Source organism: Sciurus carolinensis, chromosome 2 (assembly GCF_902686445.1).
Source record: "Sciurus carolinensis chromosome 2, mSciCar1.2, whole genome shotgun sequence".
Taxonomy (NCBI): Eukaryota; Metazoa; Chordata; class Mammalia; order Rodentia; family Sciuridae; genus Sciurus; species Sciurus carolinensis.
This window is the reverse complement of record NC_062214.1, coordinates 101,265,251-101,287,460: the sequence shown is the minus strand read 5'-3', so window position 1 is coordinate 101,287,460 and position 22,210 is coordinate 101,265,251. Positions and strand designations below refer to the sequence as shown.

At 36.0% G+C, this 22,210-nt stretch overlaps 1 protein-coding gene across 1 annotated transcript; it reads right to left on the bottom strand.

Moving 5' to 3' along the window:
• Nucleotides 1–2,255: 2,255 nt before the first annotated feature.
• Arpp19 (cAMP regulated phosphoprotein 19) lies at nucleotides 2,256–21,788 on the bottom strand. Its single transcript, XM_047540217.1, has 4 exons — nucleotides 21,722–21,788; nucleotides 21,422–21,476; nucleotides 10,467–10,589; nucleotides 2,256–6,244 (listed from the first exon to the last, which is right to left on the bottom strand). The coding sequence occupies exons 2-4, from the start codon at nucleotides 21,464–21,466 to the stop codon at nucleotides 6,074–6,076; spliced, it is 339 nt and encodes a 112-aa protein (XP_047396173.1). The 5' UTR covers nucleotides 21,467–21,476; nucleotides 21,722–21,788; the 3' UTR covers nucleotides 2,256–6,073.
• Nucleotides 21,789–22,210: the final 422 nt, after the last annotated feature.

Below are 22,210 nucleotides of genomic sequence, written 5' to 3'. Positions count from 1 at the left end.
ATACTGTGGATTCTTGGTAAAACTGAAAATGTATGACTTTTGGTAAAGAATGATTTTAGTGGTCTCTTTCCATTATTAAAATGCGGCCCAATAGCTACGATTTCCATCATCATAAATAGTTTTCATGTTTGCACTTAGGTTTACCAAGAAGACTGAGAAAAAGTGCCATCTGGTCTAAGGGAGATGGTTCACCCTACCATATGCTTTTTATGTCCTAACCTATGTGACAAGCTGAAAATTTTCTATTTTAAAAATAGTTATGGTTTAGAATCAGGTGTCCCCCCAAAACTATTGTGAGACAATTCAAGAAAGTTTGGAAGTGAAATGATTGGGTTATGAGAGCTTGACCTAATCAGTGTATTAATTTCCAGATAGTGATTAACCGGGTGGTAACTGTAGGTAGGCAGGGTGTGGCTGCAAAAGGGTCATTTGGAGCCGTGCCTATGGGATATTTGTCCTTGGTGAGAAGTCTCTCTCTACTTCTCTCTACTTCCTGATTGTGCATTGTTCATGTCCTGAACTGCTTTCCTCTACCACACTCTTCTGCCATGATGTTTCGCCAGAGCAATGGAGCTGGCTGTGGACTGAGACCTCTGAAACCATGAACATAATGGTGGGATTTGTTGTTACATATTCATACATGCACACAATGAATTTGGCCAGTACCATTCACCATTATTTCTCTTTTCCCTTCCCCTGGTTCCTTTTCCTCCCTAAGGTCTCCCTTCAATTTCCCCCTTTTCCTTTTTACTCTATGGTTTTGACATGAGAGAAAACATACAACCCTTGACTTTGAGTTTGTCTTATTTAATACAATGTCAAGTTCCATTCATTTTCCTGAAATTGACAGTTCATTCTTCTTTGTGGCTGAATAAAACTCCATTGTGTGTGTGTGTGTGTGTGTATATTTTTTTTTTTTAAAGAAAGTGTGATATATATATATATATATATATCACACTTTCTTTAATCATTCATCCATTGATGGGCACCTAGGCTGGAGGCTGGTTCCATAGTTTGGCTATTGTGAATTGTGCTGCTATAAACATGGATATGCATATATCACTATAGTATGTTGGTGACTTTAATCCTTTATGATGAATACCACCGAGTGGAATTGCTAGGTCATATGGTGGTTCCATTGCCATTCTTTTGAGGAACCTCCATACTGACTTCCATAGTGATTGTATTTATTTACAATCTCACCAATAGTATAGACGTGTTTTTCTCCACATTCTCTCCAGCATTTATTAGTTTGTATTTTTGATGGCTGCTATTCTAACTGGAGATGGAATCTCAGTGTAGTTTGGGTTTCCATTTCCCTAATTGCTAAATATGTTGAACATTTTCTTCATATATTTGTTGGCCATTTGTATTTCTTTTGAGTAGTCTGTTTAATTCATTGTCCATTAATTTATTGGCTTTTTTTTTTTTTTTTTTTTTTTTGGTGTTAAAAGTTGAGTTCTTGGGGCTGGGGAGATAGCTCAGTCGGTAGAGTGCTGCCTTGCAAGCACAAGGCCCTGGGTTCGATCCCCAGCACCACACACACACAAAAAAAAAAAAAAAAAAAAAAAAAAGTTGAGTTCTTTATATATTCTGGGTATTAATCCTCTGCCAGAAGAGTAGCTAGCAAAGAATTTTCTCACTTTTTTTACATTCTAAATTGTTTCCTTTGCTGTGCAGTTTTTTAAACTTGATGCCAACATATCTGTTAATTCTTGGCATTATTTCCTGAGCTTTAGGAATCCTATTAAGGAAGTTGTCTCCAGCCTATGTTGGAGTGTTGCCTCTACATTTTCTTTCTTTTTTTTGGGGGGGGGGTGCTGGGGACCGAACCCAGGGCCTTGTGCTTACAAGGCAAGCACTCTACCAACTGAGCTATCTCCCCAGCCCCACCTCTACATTTTCTTTTAGGAGTACCATAGTTCCTGGTCTCATTCTTAGGTCTTTGATCCGTTTTGATTTGACTTTTGTGTAGGATGAGAGATAATCATCCATCTTTCTATATTCAATTCTAGAGTGTTTTGCACATGAGATGGAGATGACTCACAATCTGAAACCCTTTTTTTTTTACCTTAATTACAAAGCTTTACCAAAAAAAAAAAAAATGTTGACGGCTAGAATTTCATTAACATACATTTTTAAAAGAAAAACATAATCTAAGACCACCAATAGTCAAATTCTGCATACACTGATATCTGAACTTCAGAAAACATACTGAAAATATTAGCTTTAAATAAGACAAAACTGCAAATTAAATCAATAGAAATTAGACAGATCAATTTATTTATTTTTTTGGTATTTCACAAGTATAATTTTGGAAGGGCTATTTGACAAATTTCTTTAACTGCCAACTTTATAGCTATGTTTAACAAAAAAGGCATTTACTCATGGCCCTGTTAATACAGGCAAAATGTCCTATTGTATAACAAATGCTAGAGATTCCATAGCAGATTTGAGGGTGTAATATTAAAGGAGTAAGATGTTTTCTTTCAACTGCCATTTAATTGATGACATACTACAAACATTAATTGCTATCATGACCACCAGTGATTTATAGAGTAAAATCTACAGACAATACCTACCTAGAATGTTGAAATTAGTAACACAGTATTCAAATTGGTGTTTTTATCCATAAATCTAACAATCACAGAGATTCCTTTGATCCTAATTTTATAAGATGTGCTGGGGAATTGAGGAGTAGAAACAGAAGACTGGCAGTGCACGCTGAGTTAAGAGCTGAGACAGTGGCTCATATCAGTCATTATTCGGATTAGGACATGTTTTAGACAATGTGAAATGCCTAAATCGTGGCATATTGGGGAGGATATTAAGGATGAATAATTCATTAGTCCTAAACAAAAATGGGTTTCAGGAGGGAAATGAAAAGTGGGAGAAATATGCTTGAATGCTGGGCAATATAAAAAGGTCACTGGAGAAACTGCGTTGGTGACCACTCAGAAATGCTCTTCCCATAGGCTACCTGCTCCTGACTACCAAATAATTTTAGAGCACAATTTAAGTACATAGTACATTTCAACTTTGATAAAAGTACACTATATTTGTACTGCATAAGAACACAAATCTAATTTAGTAAAAAGTACCAATAAATATTAGAGGTATGCTTTTGTTACACTAATTCTCACTTGCTGCAGTAATAACAAGTAGAGGCCCTAAATGACCTGCTTTGTTGAATAGTTAAGACATATTTTTAGATCAGCAGCACATTATTAAACAATTTTGTAGACTACAAACATGCTCTTTCCAATTCATCAAAACAATCCTATTTCAATTTATCAAGAACGATTTTAGGTCGAGCCTTCAAGAACAAAATGTTTCTCAAAACTGTATTATCAAAAGTAAGAGCTACTGAATATGAAACAGGTAATTTACTTCAGATGTAGTTTTCATGAAGTATTAATTCCAACATCAGTTTACTCTAACATTATGGCAAATAGGACAATGATTAAAATTAGCCACTTTTCAAACCACAGCTTCAAAAAAGTAGAAATAGACAATTATATCTCATTAAAATCTTCATTCAAGCAGTGATTAAAGAACTTGCAAACGTCTTCAATAAACTGATGAGGCAGAGGCAGAACAAAAAATAGAAAAAATTAAAACCTCTCAATCCCAAGCACCAATGGAAGCTAAGCAATTATACCTACAAATCCTTAATGACAGGTCTTTCCTAATGGGAAATCCTGAGATTTTAAGCACTGTGACTTTACAGAAGGCAGGTTGGTATGAGTAATTTTACTTTTAATAGACAATCAACAATATTTTATTTTGGGGCACTTAGTATTTCACATATCCTCAACAAGTTTTGAGGTAGGTTAAATATTGTATTTTACAAACTAAAACTCAAGAAGATGTTATGTCACTTGTCACAAACCACAGGAGTTCTATCATGGTTGGGAATAACATGGTCTCTGATCCTTCAGATTAATCTTTCTGATGTTTGGATTTAATGGTGATAGCTTGCAAATGTTCATGGGGAAAAAAAAAACAAGACTAGCTATAATAGAAATTCTACTTTAGGATATTTTTAAATTCTTAAATGGATCTTACAGTAAGTATATACTCTAGAATAACATACTTGCTCTCATTACAAATATATTCATATATTTATATATAATTGATCCTTAAAATTACAAATGAGCACAGTACTGATTTTGTTGCTTTTCTGCCTTTGGGGTGGATGGCATAGGAAGATAATTAGCCTTTAAGTGTAGGTGCTATGTTCAAGGCACCATCTATGATTTGGGATCACAGGAAAGCAGTTATACAAATGAAGCCAAGACCTAGAAAAGATGCCCGGATCCAAAAGAGGGAGGCTTTGTGCAATTCAGAGATGAACAGAAAAACAGTATCAGCTGTCTAGTGATCCTCATCATCATGCTACTGTATTACAGCTTATGGGAAGAGCTCTAAGACAACAGTAAACCTGTCCTAATGAAGTCTATTGTAAGTTCTCACTAACTGGATAAACCACAAGTACAATAAAAATCATATTAAAGTGACATCTAAAGAAGTATCTAAATATTTTTCTTATGAATAAATTTTACCTATCATGTATGTTCCTCTTGTCACAAGTCTAATTCTTAGTTCATAATTACTTAATTCAGTTCAACCTGACATAGCTTCCTGGGTCAGTCCTTTCAACTATTTGTTTCATTATAAAATTTTTATTTAAACAATTGTTTAATGCCAATAATAATACAGGATTAAGTGGTAAATTAACAACTGAAAAATTAGAATGAAAACACCATTATTATATTTTAAAATACAGCATCCAGCACAGCAAATTTAAAAAGAGTAAGGATACAGACACCTATGCTTTCATATAAACTGAACAGCCCAATACTGTGAGTCAAAGAAGCAAAGAAAGGCAGAAATAAAAAATAAGTGGGGCGGTAGGGTGGGGAGAAGAAAATAGAAGGCAGAGTATGAAAGCCTTTTACTCTAGGGTCCCCAAAGTTAAATGTGGAAGTAAAAAGTCTCTATACTTAAAAAAAGCGTATATAAATTATATGAGCTGCAATTTTCATAAAAGTCAAAATGAAATCTGCATAGGGCAAAAGATATGCCTAAGCAACATATCATATTTGCACAAGGCCACTGAATGTCATGGATATTAGTAACAACTGTAAAAGCTTAATTCTATGGCAGACTGAGTGAAGACCTAAGTTTGGTATTCTATAAGCCCAAGATTATAAACTTCATTATATAAAAGCGATAAGGACAGAGTTTTGTGTAGGAGGAACTCTTGTGCTTCTGGTTGGCACATTATCTACTTTCTAATGTGTGAAATTAATACAGACATTTATGAAAGGTTGTGCAAAACTACTGTATTTACAAAAATGGCACAAAAGTGAATTCAACAGTTGATGCACATGCATACTTGAATCACATCTTCAACAATGAAAGGTATTCAACACTACAGAAATAAGAATACTAGCTTCAATGACAGCTGTTAAGCACTGAAGTCACGTAAGTTACACCAAAATGGGCAAATATTGCCCAAGTAAAATTCTATTGTTAAAGCTGAAACAGGTTTAAGGCCATTCAAGTTCAAGCACAGTTATACAAATCTTTCAAAGTCCCTTCTATTTGAGTTTGAATTATGTGACCTTTCTTCCAACTTGTGGTCTTAAACTTCTGTTTTACAAAATCCAAAAGGAAAATACAGAAGAAATCAATATAGAGGTTACATTAAATAAGAGTTTAACATACAAAGCTATAATTAAGATGAAGTGAGGAAGATCAAAACATTAAAACTGTAAAATTTGCTTGTTACTTGTTGGAACCTACACTGGGAGTTAGGTAATATATACAAATATTTTCAAGTAGATTACTTATGTTGCTCTAACATGTCCTTTTCATCAGTGCACTGTTAAAACTAATCAAAACCTCTACACATGTATATTCCCTTACAATAGCAGCACACACTATCGCTACCTGCAAAGCCTTCAGTCTCAAATGACTTAGTGAATGAAAGGAATAAAAAGTGGATAAGTAACATATGAGGAGAAATAATGGGAATTAGAAATTTCATGCAGGTCAGCTCTTTTAATCAGCCAGCTAGCTTGCTAGCAACAAGGGATGGTTTTCGCTGAGGAAGGTCCTGTGGAGTGGGAATGTGGTCACCAGTGACCTCTGTCTTATCCGGGGCTGCAGTAGGAAGTTGCTTGTTCTTCATCTTTGCTTTTGCCATGTTGTAATCCCCAGAATCAAAATATTTTTGCTACAAAAAAAAAGGGGGGGGGGGGCAAAAACAAAAATTCAGATTAAAGTTTTAAAAGCTTTCAGATATCATTAGACTATTTAAGACATAGATTTGTGAGCCTGCACTGCTAGTATAAAATGACTTAGTCTAAACAAATCTGAACAGGAACATTAATAGGATGAAACAGCTATGTTTCTTTATTGAGTTCTAGCATAAGTCAACAACTGAGAACTCAAGCCAGAATCCCTTCTTCAGGCTTACTTGGACCATTCTGATTTTAATATAGAACCCTCAAGACCGACATCAAGCTACCTAGAAATAAAGTCCTGGACAGAGTAAAACATAAAAACTTTCATTTTCTGTCCACCAGGTGGATATTCTTGCTTAAGTGATTTTGAAAATAAAAACATCACAATTCACCAACTTGCATTTAGGATATGCCACCCACCTCCCAATCAACCTCATACTCATTAAAATTATTATTTTAGTTGTTGGTACTCTGTCCTCTATGATAAACATCTGTAAGAATTTAAATCATATTTATCTAATCACTAGAAATTAATTTGCAATGAAATGATGGCCTGAGTGAAGAAAAGGTCTCATACGATGCCTCTCTTTAGGGACTATCCTTTGAAAAGCTTTATCTGGTCCATAGCCAAAAGGTTTAAAGTTAGAAATTGCTTCTCATGTGACACTATACAAACATCATATGGAGTATTAACAAGGAAAATGGGACCAAGTTGTTCTGAGGCTGGCTTGCAGGTGTTTTGTTTTTTTTTTTTTGTCCTGGAGATTGAACCCAGGGTTGCCAAGACTGGCCTCAAACTTGCAATCCTCTTGTCACAGCCTCTCAAATTGCTGGGATTATAAGTGTGTGCACCCTGCTTAACTTTTTCTATACAATGTTTTAAAATGAGCGTAGAAAAAAATTTTCAGAACTCTGATGCACTGTATATTCTGTATATTAAAGAGCTGCTTCTGAATTTAGTGACCTTTGGAAGAGTTGACAACCTGTCAAATTTCTTACTGTTAAAAGTACAAAGAGAAACCTATAGTGCAAACTTTAGGCAGATTTTTGCCAATGTAACAAACTCAGTTTCTAATAACAACAATCTTACAAGCAAGAGTTCATCATATAAGAATCTTACTTAACTGCAAATCAGATTGCTCCGCTTGGGAAAAAGCAATTAAATGTATTTCGTGTGACTAGACATAAAATTGAAATCAATGCTTGACAATACAGGCTCTAAGAAAGGAACAGATTACTACAGAAGACAGTCCTCACACAGATTCAGCAAAGACAATGATACAACAAAGATGTCAGATAAAGAACTTCATGCTTTAGGTAGAGGTGAACTAGAGATTGATGTTTTTCATATTGGGATACACAGATACAGTCTAAGGGTGATATTAGTTGTATTTAACAATTTCTAAATTTTGTGAGTTGTTAAATAAAAGCATTTTTAAAATTAACCAAACATATTCTGGATCATCTGGATGATAATCTTACTAAAAAAGGTCCTCTTCTCCCGCAAATGCAGAAAGTCATACTTATATTGGTATTTACAATGCATCCACATAAAGTGATCACCAAAAGTGATGTTTAACTTTAAAGCCATGTTTCTTAAAACTGGATCCTCAGTCTTCTTGGGTCTGACTGCTTCTTTCTATTCCTCCCAGCTCTGGCAGTCTACATGGATATGATGTATATAATCTTACTGTTAAAAGCCTCATGATAATATACTTCATAATGATGCCAATGAGACAGTAGCACACAAAGGGCCTTATAAAATTGAATCCAACCCTCTAAAATAATGAAGAAACTTGCCAAGCTTGCTAACTACTGTGACAGAGGAAAAATCAAAACCCAGAACCCCATGATTCAGATTCTTTTTAAAAAAAAATCAAGACTTCATTTCCTTAATTTTTTAAAAACATTCACTGACATTCTGGCAGAATACTGAATTAATCCGAGCTCACTTCTCAACTTCCATATAATTATTTCTTGATTCAGTTGGTATTTTCTTCATTTCTCACTATATGTATCTACAATATGCAATGTATAGAAATTCTGACCTAAAGATGCTTAAAAAAATCATAAATAGTTGAAGCTAGAGGAAAATTATAACAACAGTCCTAGTGTATTGGAAAAAAAGTCTGTTAACTTACACTAAACATTAGCAAAGAATAATAATCAGTCAAACAAATAATTTAATAGTCAAAGAAGATTATACATATCATTTATTTCATAACTAAAAATATGCCCAATGGGACAGTTTTATATTTAGACTCAGTACATGTACATTCTACTTAGATTCATAAAATAGTTTTCATTCTACTTCTTAAATTTATTCCTGATATTATGATCTTTGTAATTATGTTTTAAAATAGCCACATATTTCATTTTGATTTATTAAAATTTGTTTAACCATTTCTCTGCTATTGAAAGTGATGCTGCTTCTAATTAAAATTAAAGCTACAAGGGAAAATCTTGAATCCTGAAGACATTGAATTACCTTGAATTACACCCTTTTTATTAATTCATAAGAGATTATTCAAAAAACATGAACTTTTTAAAATAAATTTTGATCAATACCACTTTCTAAAACATAGTATTTTTAAATGTTTACACAAAACAAAGAGCATATTTTTTAAAAATATTTTTTTTAGTTGTAGGTGGATACAGTATATTTTTATGTGGTGCTGAGGATTGAACCCAGTGCCTCACACATACAAGGCAAACGCTCTACCACTGAGCTACAGTCTCAGCCCCAAAGAGCATATTTGTTTCACCTAAATTTCAACCTTATGAATAGGTATTAGGGGGGTTGGGGAAATAGCTCAGTTGTAGAGTGCTTACCTTGCAAGCATGAGGACCTGGGTTTGATCCCCAGCACCGCGCCCCCCCCCCAAAAATAGGTTTTAAGTATTTTCCTAATTTAGTTGTATATACACTACAGTATAATTTACATTTCATTGATTTCTATCATGGATAAGCACTTTTCTTTGTTCATTACCTCTGTTAATATCCTTTATCTAGGGGTCCCTTAATGTTTTTCTTGTGTATCTCAAAGTCTGCCCCTCCTTTTTTCCTGGTAATAATTCCCCCACTGGATTATGTCTCATGGTATAGAGGTTTTACACTTTTATATATTTATTGTAGTTTCTTATTATTATTTCAAACCTGTGAATGTCATTTCATGTAAGAGTAAACCACATCATTCTATTTTTGACACTTTTAAAAAAATTGTTAAAACATTCTTTTGGAACCTGATTTGGAAAAATGATCCATATATAAGTGTGGCATACACACACACACACACACACACACACGAACTCACATACGCTACAGACATTGTTTTTAGTACACAAGCAGAGACATTAGTATATTTAAGGAGAGACATGATATGGCATCTCATTTGGTAAATAATTCTCTTCCATATATAATATCTCATCCTTCCCTGGTCCCTATGTGGTAAATGATTTAAATGTGTTTAAGCTGAATATGAAGTCCTCTAAATTTTTTTTTAACAGAATAAAAGAAAGGGTTAGATGAGAAAACTTAAGGCATAAACAAATAGGATTATCTCATCTCATTAATGAGAAATAATGGTTTCTCGCTCACACAAAAAGATGAAAAGATTTTGAAGAATACATATCCAGTAATCTGAACTACTAAAATTACAGTATATAAAATATATTAAGAATACTCTGTGAAACCTATTACCAAAGGAAAGAGTAAGCTGTGTTTTTATATGTGATCATTTAATCCAAATACAAAGTTTAAGCCTTTGGATATTGTGTGGGAATCACTTTTAAAACAGGGAAAAGTTAAAATATATGGGCAGCAGTATAAATAACAGCTTCTGTTGAGCAGTTGCTTTTGGAGAAAAGGAAGAAAGGGGCTACAAATAAAGCATAGGGTAGGTTTCAATTACATATACATTTACAAAGAAGAAACTGAAACATGGCAAAAATACTAACATTTTAATCTAAGTGGTGTGTACCTGGGTTCTGTATTATTTGCGCTATGCTATGTTTGAAATAATTCACAATTAAAATTGTAAAAATTGTAGTCTTTTCATATTTATGGAATGAAAAGTATAAAATATTGAAAAAAGGCATACACAAACATGCGTCTGGCAAGTACAGAGCTAAATAAGCAGACACCCATCTCACAATCTGTCAGTACAGAGTTCACAAGGGTTTAAATATTTGAAGGTTACACATGACTACTTACCCCTTTCTGCAATCGTTTCCTTAAAAAATCTGAGCCTCCAGGCTTTTGTCCCAGGTGAGGATACCTTGCTTTTAATTTTGCTTCTTCAGCTTTCTCTGGACTAGTCACTTTATCTTCCATTTCCTGAAATAATTTTAAATAAATTACTTCTCTAGTATAACTCAGTTATTTAAAATAATTCACCTTTTAATACCTGGATTTTGACTTTAGTTGCTGAATGCCAAGTAACACAGCATCTAAGAAACCAAGCACAGAAGCCTTTAAAACACCCCTATCTTGTTTTTCAAATGTTCCATGTGATAGCTCTATTATAGCTGTGATGCATGGGTAGCACCCCACACACTGGATAAAAATATCAAGATAGCTCAGCTCTAGTTTTGCTTGCCATTACTTTCCAGTCATGTATAATACATTTACAGTTAGTCACCTTCTATGGAACTCTTCAGCTCTTTGTCTATATTTAGAGAATTTTCTTAATCTGCAAAAATATAAAAGATTTTTGATTTTCTACTTATCCAAAATGATGTAGGATTTGAAGCTCCTTAGATTCTTTACTAGAAATTAACAGCAGCCTACTTACTAGCATATTTTCCTGAATAAATTAATACAGAAGACCTTGACATTTGTAAAGGAAAGAAATACTATTTTCAAAAATCCTCATCTGTGTTTTATTGCATAATTTTCCCCATGTTTAAAATAAACTGTAGGGCTGGGGAGATAGCTCAGTTGGTAAAGTGCTTGCCTTATAAGCACAGGGCCCTGGGTTCGACCCCCAGCACCACAAAAAAAAAAAATAATAATAATAATAATAATAAAAAAATAAACTGTTCATGTCAAAGATCCTATTCTTTAATGTATCAAAACTGTTTTCTGATAAGACTGTCAATATCCTATTTGTTTTTGACACCAGTCTTGACTTAGTCTATATTTTTCAAAGTACCATATGTTATAGGGAAGCAGTATTTATCACTTCATAATGCACTGCACAAGAGAGATGAGTCAAGAATAACAAAGCTGTCCTGTGACTGGAAGGTTAGGTAACTGGCAAGGCATACTTTCCAGCTAATAGATTCCTTTCTGCACAATGGATCAGCAAAATTATACCTCTGCATATGTTGATTCTTCTGGATTATTTATTAAATAAAAAAGCAGGAATGTTAAATTCACAATTGTCAAACCAACTTTTTTATATAGCAAGTAAACCACTTATCTAGGAATTGAAAAAAAGTCATACAATTTTTGCACACATTTTCCTCAAAATTACATTCATACATTTTATAATCAGCTTTATTTGCCTTAGGTGTTATCAATACTTTCTTCATTTTGTATGGCTTACCTGCATATTGTCATACTCCATTTTCATTCAGTCTTGGAGAATTTGGAGAAAAAAAGTACTGCATCAAATATACTTTGTTTTCTATAGGGCTTATTTTTATATGTATATTCTCCCTTCTTGCTTCAAATGTCCTACTTCTTTTATGTTGCAGTTTCATACATCTATGTTGATTTTCACTCTCCTTACTGTGGTTACATAATTCACTCACATGATATATACAAAATTCAACTATGTGTGCTCAGCCAGAGATATTACAGATTTCGAATAATGGTGGTTCTGCCAATTATTGCATACCAGAAAGGTATAAACCAGAGAGGTTAGGTGTGAGTATGGTATGTAAAAACTGCTACTTTCACTTTCACCTTAATCCTAGGGTTTGGAGTATAAGTATATCAACATGCTATTTATTACTATACACTACAAGCCTACTACCTCGGCTGGTCCTCAAATCATCCTAGTCATCTGTTGTGACTACATGACTTACTGAGAACTGAGGGGCAGCCTGTAATATAATTATGCTTTCTTTAGGAGTTTTTCCAGAGTGATTTTAGTTATAAATGATTTTTGCTTCAATAACTTTAGAATCTAATTCCCATGCAAGATAAGACTATGTTGTAATCATTACAAAAGTTGGAGAAATAACATAAATTTAAGGTTAGCAGTTTAGTGTGGGAAGATGGAATAAGTCATTGCACAAATGTCTCTATGGCTCAGTCTTCACTGCAGACAACTCCTGTAGTCAAGGGTGTTCCTACTGCTGCAATTTATAATTGGAAATGGAAAAGGGGACCCGCTCTTGGGTTTCCTGGTACAGTTAATTTTAAATGATAGTGACTGACGAAAACGCAAAGATGATCGCTGCCCTTCAGTCCCAGCAGCTTCAAATAAAAGTGTGTTAATGGAGGCCTACATATGTACTAAAATCAACTTTCTTGGGTTTAGAAGATGAGAGCTTTCCAACTTTTCCCGTGATATTTGAAACAGGAGTTCTCTAAGTCCCTGTTAGTGCAACTTCCTAGGTGAATTTAAAAGTTGCTGCATTAAACACCAAAAAGAGGGTGTTAAATTCAACAACTGTAAAGATAATATTATTTAAGCTACATTTTTAAATGACTTCCACAATATACTTTTCATGAGTCACATAGAAACATTCCTAACCTTCCTCAGATGTAGTCAGTTTTAGGACTTACTGATGTTAAGCAAATTCAAATGCTTGGGATATTCAACTAGCATTCTGACAGATTTGCTTGGTTGGCACCCAACATACATTCATTCATCCATCTCTAAATGCTTTCCCAAATCACCACAGCTAAAAATCCAAAACTACATTTCCTAGAACAAATTCTTATCAGGCCCTGCCAGTGGCATCCGTATCAGATGAAAGGAATGGGAATCCATTCTACTACTGGTGACACTGCTGACAATGGCCTACAGCAGTACTGCCTGTGAGTTCCTGCAGCTTTAAAGGAAGTTTATAGCAGCTACATGGCAGTGGACAATGAAGCTGATGGGCTTCTTATGTGATTACTCTAGCAAAATCAAAGGCTTTCTGCAATCCCCCAATTCTGGAAACATTACCTTCCCACTTCTTTTATTGTAAACAAATGGGATACATGTTGTTTCTCTGTCTGTACATGGCGTAAAGGCATACCATTTGTGTAATCATAAATTTACATAGGGTAATGTTGTTGTTTGATTCATTCTGCCATTTTTTCCCTTCCCCCCTCCCCTCCCACCCTTCCCCTCCATCTATACAGTCCTTCCTTCCTCCATTACCTTCCCACTTCTGCTCCTTTATCCCTTCTAATAATTTATAACCATGTGGACTGGGATTGTGGCTCAGTGGCAGAGTACTTGCCTAGCACACGTGAGGCACTGGGCTCGATCCTCAGCATCATATATAAAAATAAGTAAAATAAAGTTACAAAGAAAACAATGATTTGTAAACTCATCCCAAGTCATATTCCTTTGTTTAAAATATGCAGAATGGTTTCTATTGCTACCTTCCCACAGGACACTAATAAGATCAGGTAAAAAGTAATTTATCTCTGTAGTTGTGTTCAAAAATGGAAAACGACAGAGAATCTGGTGTGACTGCATGTTTCTGGACATGAAAGAACTCCTAGACATTTACTTCAGCTGGAATGAAAACAATTCTCCAAATAAAATTTGCTAACAAGGAAATAGCAAAGAAAGAAACTGGTGTATAGGCACATATACTGACAAGTCAATATTCTAACTTGAAGGTCTTTATTATGTGGGGTTTAAAAAAGGGACAGGGGGCTGGAAATATAGCTCAGTGGAGAGTGCACGCATGAGGTCCTGAGTCCAATTTCCAATACCAAGGAAAAAAAGAAAAGAACTAAAATACCATATAGCAGTATACTATTTTTAAAGTTTGTGTTCTATAGTCCTATATCACTTAGAAGAGTTTGTAATATTTATTTTACATTTAGCTTATTTAAGGATGAATAATAAAATTTTAAGGGGAATCAATTAAACCAGAGACATACAGTATATAACTTGAGGGGCTAAAATGAATATCAACTGAAGAAAAGGGGGGCAAGAAGAAAGATCAAGTGTGATGGCGCTGCTGTGGCAGTGACAAAAAGAAGCAAAGATTAACACGGGAGAAAAAGTCCTAAAATTTCAATAACCACAGAAACCATGGACTGATAACAGAATGTTCATTTAAATCCAGCAGTTAGGTTTACCAAAATAAATAAATAAAATATAAATTTCTAGTCACTTTTTCAGTTAAAAAAAAAATCTAAGAACAAAAGAACACAGGTTAAAAGTAAACTTATGGGGGGAAACTGACATAACAGATAAACCCTAACCAAAACAGAGATAGTGCACCTAACAGTCAGAATTTTGAACTTTTTGCTATAGGTTACAAATAGAGAAAATTGAAACCAAGGGTATAGTAACTGACATATGTTCATGATGTATCTAAAACAAAACAGACCTGAAGACAAGAAGCATTATTAGAAAGAGGATCTAAATAAATATTAATGCCTCCAATAAAACAGCCTCAAAAATACATAAAATAAAAATTTAAGGGACTATAGGGAGTAACTGATGAGTCTGCCACCATGGAATTCAACATACCTTCCTCAATTATCAAGGGGGGGGAGCAGATAAAACAGTCAAAGATACTTGATTTAAATTTATACCCCCAAATTAAATATATATTCTTCTCAAACACAAATGGAAAAATTGACAAAATAACCAGGTTTAAAGTCAGTCTTAACCATTTTCATCTATACCCCTATCTATGATTGCAATTCGTAAATGTGTGTATGTGTGTATATAAATCCCTAACATTTGGAAATTAAAAAACATTACTAAGTAACTGAAATTATAAAAAGAAGTCCGATGGAAATGGTGGTACCTGCCTATCATCCCAGCTACTCAGGAAGCTAAGGCAGGAGGATGGCAAGTTGGAAAAGAGCCTGAGTAACTTAACAAGACCCCATCTGAAAGTTAAAAAAATAACTTTCAGATGGGGTCTTGCTAAGTTTAAAGGGCTGGGCATGTAGCTCAGTAGTAGAATGCTTACCCATCACATGCCACGTCTGGGTTCTCCCAGTACCACAAAAAGAAAAAATAAAAATCATGAGAATTAAAAATACTTAAAACTCCTTAAGTTATATATCAAAACTTATAGGATAAAAGGGCATATATATTAAAGAATATAGCTAAATGTCAGTGACCTATAAGTACATGAAGAGGGTTAGGGATGTAGCTCAGTGGTAGAGCAGCTGTCTGGCACATGAAGTCCAGGATTTCATTCCTCAAACTGCCCCCCCCCCCCCAAAAAAGTCAGGCAAAGAAAGGAAAGGAGAAAATAAAAAATAGTGAAATAGAAAACAATATAGAAGATCAACAAAAGGGGGGGGAGAAGGAAAAACAAGCTTAAGAAAAAAGTATTTAAATTCAAATCTGGTTTTAAAGTTTTATTCTGAGAAGTCTCTATATAATACATGACTACATTTTGGAAACAAATGCTGGAATATAAGTGGATTTACTTAGCTAAGTGGTTTCTTTCTTTTTTTTGTACCAGGGATTGAAGCCAGGGGTGTTTGACCACTGAGCCATATCCCTAGCCCATTTTTTGAGATAAGGTCTTGCTAAGTTGCTGAGGCTATCTTTGAATTTGAGATCCTCTCCTGCCTGTCTCTAGCTAAATGATTTCTAAGCCAATGATACTGGAGCAGTGAGTGGGATATAAGCGAAACACTGGCAGAATTCTGAACTTTTCCCAATAGGTTACAAATTGGGAAAACAGAAACCCAGATATATGCTCATGATGTATCTAAAACAAAATCCAAGAACTTAAAAATAGTAATCCTCTTTATAAGAACATTTACCCCAAAGAATTTTCTTTGTACACTCTATACCTAGTACAAGATCTGACATTTATCAATGTTAAGCACATGTATGTTTATGAATTATACTATCAAGATACATTAGAAATCCTTTCTGTTAATGGGATGTAAGTAATAAATACATCTAACAAAGACACTCAAATAAGTAAGGATTATTTTATATTCTACTATGGACTGATGATTACTTCTGAACAATGGAAGTTTTTCAGTCTTCAATAGAAGTTACATAGAATCAGCAATAAAAATCTGGCCACTCTTAGCAAGTTCTCCTCTTACTTGCTCAGCAATATGTTCACTGATGCACTGACAGATGAATAAATAGAAAGGATTAATGAAAGTCCAAATCTTTTGGGATATTGCCAGAAAGGTACCAATACTCTCTTCTCAACCTCTATAGAAAATTACTTTTGTCTTAAGTCTTTACTGCTTGCCTAGGGTAGAAGTCTATTGAATGAACAAGTACAATGTACTTTTCAATTGTTTCCTTAAAGCTAAGAAATTTTTTATACATTTGATAGGCTCATCACCAGTTTATTTGGAGAATATTTCATGTTATAATAGAACCCACAAGTTTAGGAATAGGAGTTGGGAAAGTACTTGCATAAATAACAGAAGCAAACCTATAGACTGTTATACTGAACTGCTAAGACAGCTAAGAAAAACATTTAAAAATTTCCCAAGGTTCACCTCTAGACTTAACTTGCTATACACAGACCAAACTAGCATGTAACAATCACTTTGAACCTTAAGACTTTTAGTGACCAAAGACTGTTATCAAAAAAGCCCCACAAAAATATCAACATTGGGGCTGGGGTTCTGGTTCAGTGGTAGAGTACTTGCCTAGCTTATGTAAGGCTCTGGGTTTGATTCCCAGCACCACACATAAATAAGTAAATAAAATAAAGGTTCATCAACAACTAATAAAATATTTTTTGGGGGGGGCTGGGGAGATAGCTCAGTCAGTAGAGTGCTTGCCTTGTAAGCACAAGGCCCTGGGTTCGATCCCCAGCACCCAAAAAAAAAAAAAATTTTTTTTTTAAAAGTCATTTAGAAAATACCAACATTAACTGCAATTTTTTTAAAACCTGGGGGGGAAAAGAGCAATTTATATCCACTATTTACTGTTGACATATGGAAACAGTCGTGTATCACTTAACTATGGGGATGGGGTGAGAAATGCATGGTTAGGCAATTTTACCACTGTGCAAACATCAGAGTGTGCTTACAAAAATTAAGACAGTTGTGTCACTAAATGATATAATCATATGGTACCATCATATAGGTTTCACTGTTGGCCAAAATGTATTATGTGGCACATTACATATATATATGGGTATATGGGTGCTTAAATATCCATTCTACTCTTCACTATCAGTTTTACTCATTATATTATCAATATAACTAGTTAAAAATTATATTTTCCAGCATCCCTTGCAGCTAGGCATGACCATGTGACTAAATTCTAGTCAAGAAAATATAAGGAGAATTGTCATGTGTAGCATCCAAGATGCTTCCCTGAGGGAAGAGAATACATCATTTGCCCTCTTTGTCCTCTGCCCTGGTTGCAAGACATGAGTCCTAACACCTTGAGTCATACTCCTAGTCCTGGGCTAGTCTTTGCTATCTTAGGCACGAGAGAGAAATAACATGTCTTCTTTAAACTATTATTATTTTCATTTTCCTGTCACATGTAACCAAACCCAACTCTGATTAAAACCAAACCAAACCAAACCAAACCCATCTGCTGCATGCAAGACCCTAAATTAGAAGCTATGGGGATGCAAAGGTACTCAGAATTTTGACACACAGAGTTGGGCAAGAAGAGTCTGTCTATGCATGAAGGAAGTGTCCAGAAAAGTTTGGCCTAGCAGAACCCTGTAGGCATGAAGAGGAGTTATGGAAGAAAATATGATGAAAGAAGTTTGAATACCAGGCAGATAAGGCTGAACTTCTTCCTGTGATGTATACAGTAGAAACTTGCTCCCAATGTACACATGAAGAAACCCAGAGACCTCAGTAAGTTACAGGACTTGTCCAAGGTCACCCAGTCAAGTGGTATAAGAGTGAACCTTAGTTCTCTAACACGTGATCTAGCTCCATCCCACAATCCTAGGCTGCCTTTGGGAGAATCTAGAGCTGAAATAGGAATCAAGGATTTATAAGGAATCCTTGTTATGCAGCACATAACCACAATTTAAATAATAATTCTCTTCTTCTATCATGCACAAAAGAAAAAGTGTATCTTTTAAATGACAGATATATTTCAGTTGAAAGCTCTTATAGTTACCCTTTCCAAAAAAAAATCTGTTTGATGAACATAACCTCTAGAAAACTTGCTCTTAAGATCCTTTAAAAAATTTAAAAGTTGACACACACACACACACACACACACACAGAGTTTCAGTGTTGTTCAGATTTCTAAAGTGGATTTAAGCTTTTTATGCTGTTTTACCATCATCTATCCCTCTTTTTTTTTTTTTTTTTTTTTCACTGTAGTACTAGCACTGCCATTGGGAGTGCTAGTTGGAGCAGTACTGTGGCTATAGTTTCAAGAGAAAAGTTCTGAGGATAACTCAATCAAGCAACAATTTCTGAAAATGCTAACCATTTTACTAGGTACTACAGAAGAGAAAGAAACCAGGGACCTTGAGTTTAAGGTGCTCATGAGGTCACACAAGTCTCTCTCAGCTTAGTGTTATTAAAAGTGGAATTTACAGAAGACAGATTCATTAGTTCTCTTCTTAAGACTTTTAAAAGTCTTATTTTCACTTTGATGGTAATCTGAAAGAAAAATGTAAGTATATCCAGGCATTGAATTGACATTTCATGTCTAAGTACTGTCAGGGCTTCAGTATCAGAATTTTCCTCAGACAGAGATTCAGCAGACTACTGCAACTGTCCAGGATAACAATCAAAGAATGGAACTGAATTTAATACATAAATTTATCTGTGACGGTAGAGAGTTAAATGACCTAAGAAAAAAGAACTGAATCATCACATATCCCAGGGGACAGTCAACTTCCCATCCTCAAAAGGTCCCTGCACTTTAATAACTGCTACCATATACTAAATACATTAGACATTTTAGTTTCAGAAAACACCAGCCACAATGAATTAATAATTTAGACTGGTTTTGTTTGGCTTCAGAGTGGTGTAAAAGTTAAAAGTTAGTAATTTATAATTGTCTTTTGTGGATGTTGAACTGATACCCCAATAAAAAACAGGAATCCGATTGTTCTTTTCTTAATGTGGGTGCCACGCTACTCAAAGTAAGAAATATTGGGTTGGCTCTTAATCTATGCAGAGTTCAGCTCTTAAATTTTTCTGAGGCAATAGGCTAATCTACTACAGAATCGTTAAAAAGTATTTTCAGCTGAATACTTTGGCTTTAATTGAAAGGTCAACTGGGTACATGAACAATAACCCAATTTTTTAGGTCATCTAACTGTTCTTCCAGAGAGAAGAAACAGGTGATTTGGCTCACAGGAACAGAGAAGTGACTTTGCACATTTTCCTCCTGTTTAGGGATAGTATCTATGCCACAAGCACTTAATATCCACAGCCAATCTTCAAGAAGGGACATTGTATTCCCAAAAGACTTTGGTTGGTATTAATGACAGCAGCTAAAACCAAAGGACCTGAAATAAATGCTTAATGTAGACAATCATTAAGATAAAACATTCAAACTATCCTTAATATTGTTAGGAGATATATGAGGCTGTTCAGATTAAAAGCATTTACACTGCAGAAGTCAATTCTTCACATTTAAGCAACAAACTAACAGATCTTATCAAAGAAGATAACCTAGAACACTACTGTGTACCAGAAGTCAAAACTGAGTTTGAGTATAGTATTTAAAATGCCACTATAGACACTGGTTTGTTATTTTTAATTTATTATTTTGTGAGTTTCTAAATCTTAATCAATAATGAACACAATATTTTATAATAAATATGCTATATTTAAAATTACTGTTAAGACTAATCCTTAAGCTATGCAGCTTTTTAAAATTAAAAAGTCCATCTTTTTTTTTCAAAGTGAAAAAATCCAATCACTTTCACTGGAATTTTCCAAAATAATGTAACTTGTCCTATTATTTATGCTATTGCTGTCTTCTTACTTTTCTTCAATTACTTTACAAGTAACATCATTAACAGAACTATCCAATTCAGGAAAATTTAACACGGTCCAGAACACATAGAACCAAATTGGTTCAAACTAATTTCCAAACTGATTAGGGTAGGGGTATGAGTGCAACATTAAGCACTTATAAAGTTCAAGAGTTTATTCGACCCAAATCCTATTTATGGAAATGCAGCTTGATTTTTAAGAAAAATAGTTGGTAACTCTCCATAAACAATTCAGGAAACAAGATTCCATGGACTGTCTCATTTCTTAGCCAGTCATATACACCCAGGAAGGCAGACAGCAGAAATATCCTAATGGAAGGGGCAGGCGCTAATCCAGGTAAATAAAGGTTTTATAACCTGAATCATAGTCGGTATTCCCAATGTATTTCCCTACATCAGAAAGATACTACAAATTAGTTTACAACTGAAATCTGGATCCAGGAGACAAAAAAAAAATTTTTAATTAGTTTACAAAATATTCCTGTGTTTCCATTAAAAACCTGATTGACTAAGTAAACAAAAATTTTAAAACTTCAACCTTTGGAGTTTTGGTTAAGTATCATATGCCACCCCTACTGGCTAATATTTTTGAGCTACATACTATGTGTCTTTCCCCATTTTGGGCCTCACAACAAGCGTAGGAAACAAGAACGATCAATGTGACTTTGCAGAAGAGGAAAATGCAGTCCAAAGAGTTTTAAACGGCTCACAAGGGTTGGACCTGAAATCCCAACGCAAGCCTACATCCCAGCCCAAATCCTAGGTGCCGCCTCTGGAGTTGCTCGCACGCTAACAACACAGGTTGTTGAATGCTTCGGCGGGAAAAGGAAACTTCCGAAGCAAAGTGAAGCCTGCAGGAAAACTCAGGTTCCAAGTGTAAGCATCGAGTCTTGAGCCCTCCCGTGTTTTTAAGTAATGAAAACAGACACACCGAGGTCTCAGGAAAGACGCGGAGAGTGTTCCAACGCCCAGCCCTCTGGCGCCCATCCAGGTCGGGGAGCCGGTCTTGGGTGTGGGGCCCGGCAGCCGAGGGCCGGGCTCGGGGCGCACCCTCTGCACGCGGCCGCAGCAGGCCCGCCGCGCCCCGCGCGCACTCACCTTCTGCTCCTCCGCCGAGGCGGCCTCGGGGACTTCCGCGGACATAGCGCTCCCTCTGCAGACAAGACGCCAGGAAAAGATGCGATTACCGGGTGGCCGAGGCCGCCCGGCCGCTGCCGCCGCCTTAGGCCCGCCCGCCTCCCGCCTAGTTCTCCCGGCGCCCGCCCGGGTCGCCGCCGCCCTCTACGGAGCCCGCAGCCTTGTGACGACACGATCCTCTAGCGTCCCGCCGGCCGCCGCCCCCGGCCGCCGTGGCCCGCACACCCCTCCCGCGCCGAGCCGCGCCGCGCCGCACCGTACCTGCCTAGCCCCACTCCTCCGGCTCCGCGACGACCGAGCACTTCCTCTTTCCTTCAAAGGTCGCGGCTCGCGCCCTACCTCACATCCGTTGGAGGCGGCCGGATGCTTCCTGGGAATTGTAGTGTGTAAGTGGAGCCCTGTCTCCCCGCCCTTTGCTGCCTACTCCGAGCCGCTCTGTTCCGGGAGCCTTTCTGTTTCCACCTCCCAGCCTCTCCCGGTCTCCCTGCGCTCTCCCTTCTGCGGCCACATGCGGGCACCACATAGTTATACGTATGTCTCCTTAACACCGCTCGTCCTTCAAATCGCCAGTCCTGCGTCCCTGCCTCAGCGGAACCCTTCTCCTGAGCCTCCACCCTAGGTCAGATCCGCCCCTTAAATTAGGCTACCCCAAGTCTGGAGAGTAACTCTAATGTTAAATGCCACCTTTCCTGTTCAGATAAGCCACACCAGAAGGGAAGGGACCTTGTCTGTATTTATTCGTATTTCATT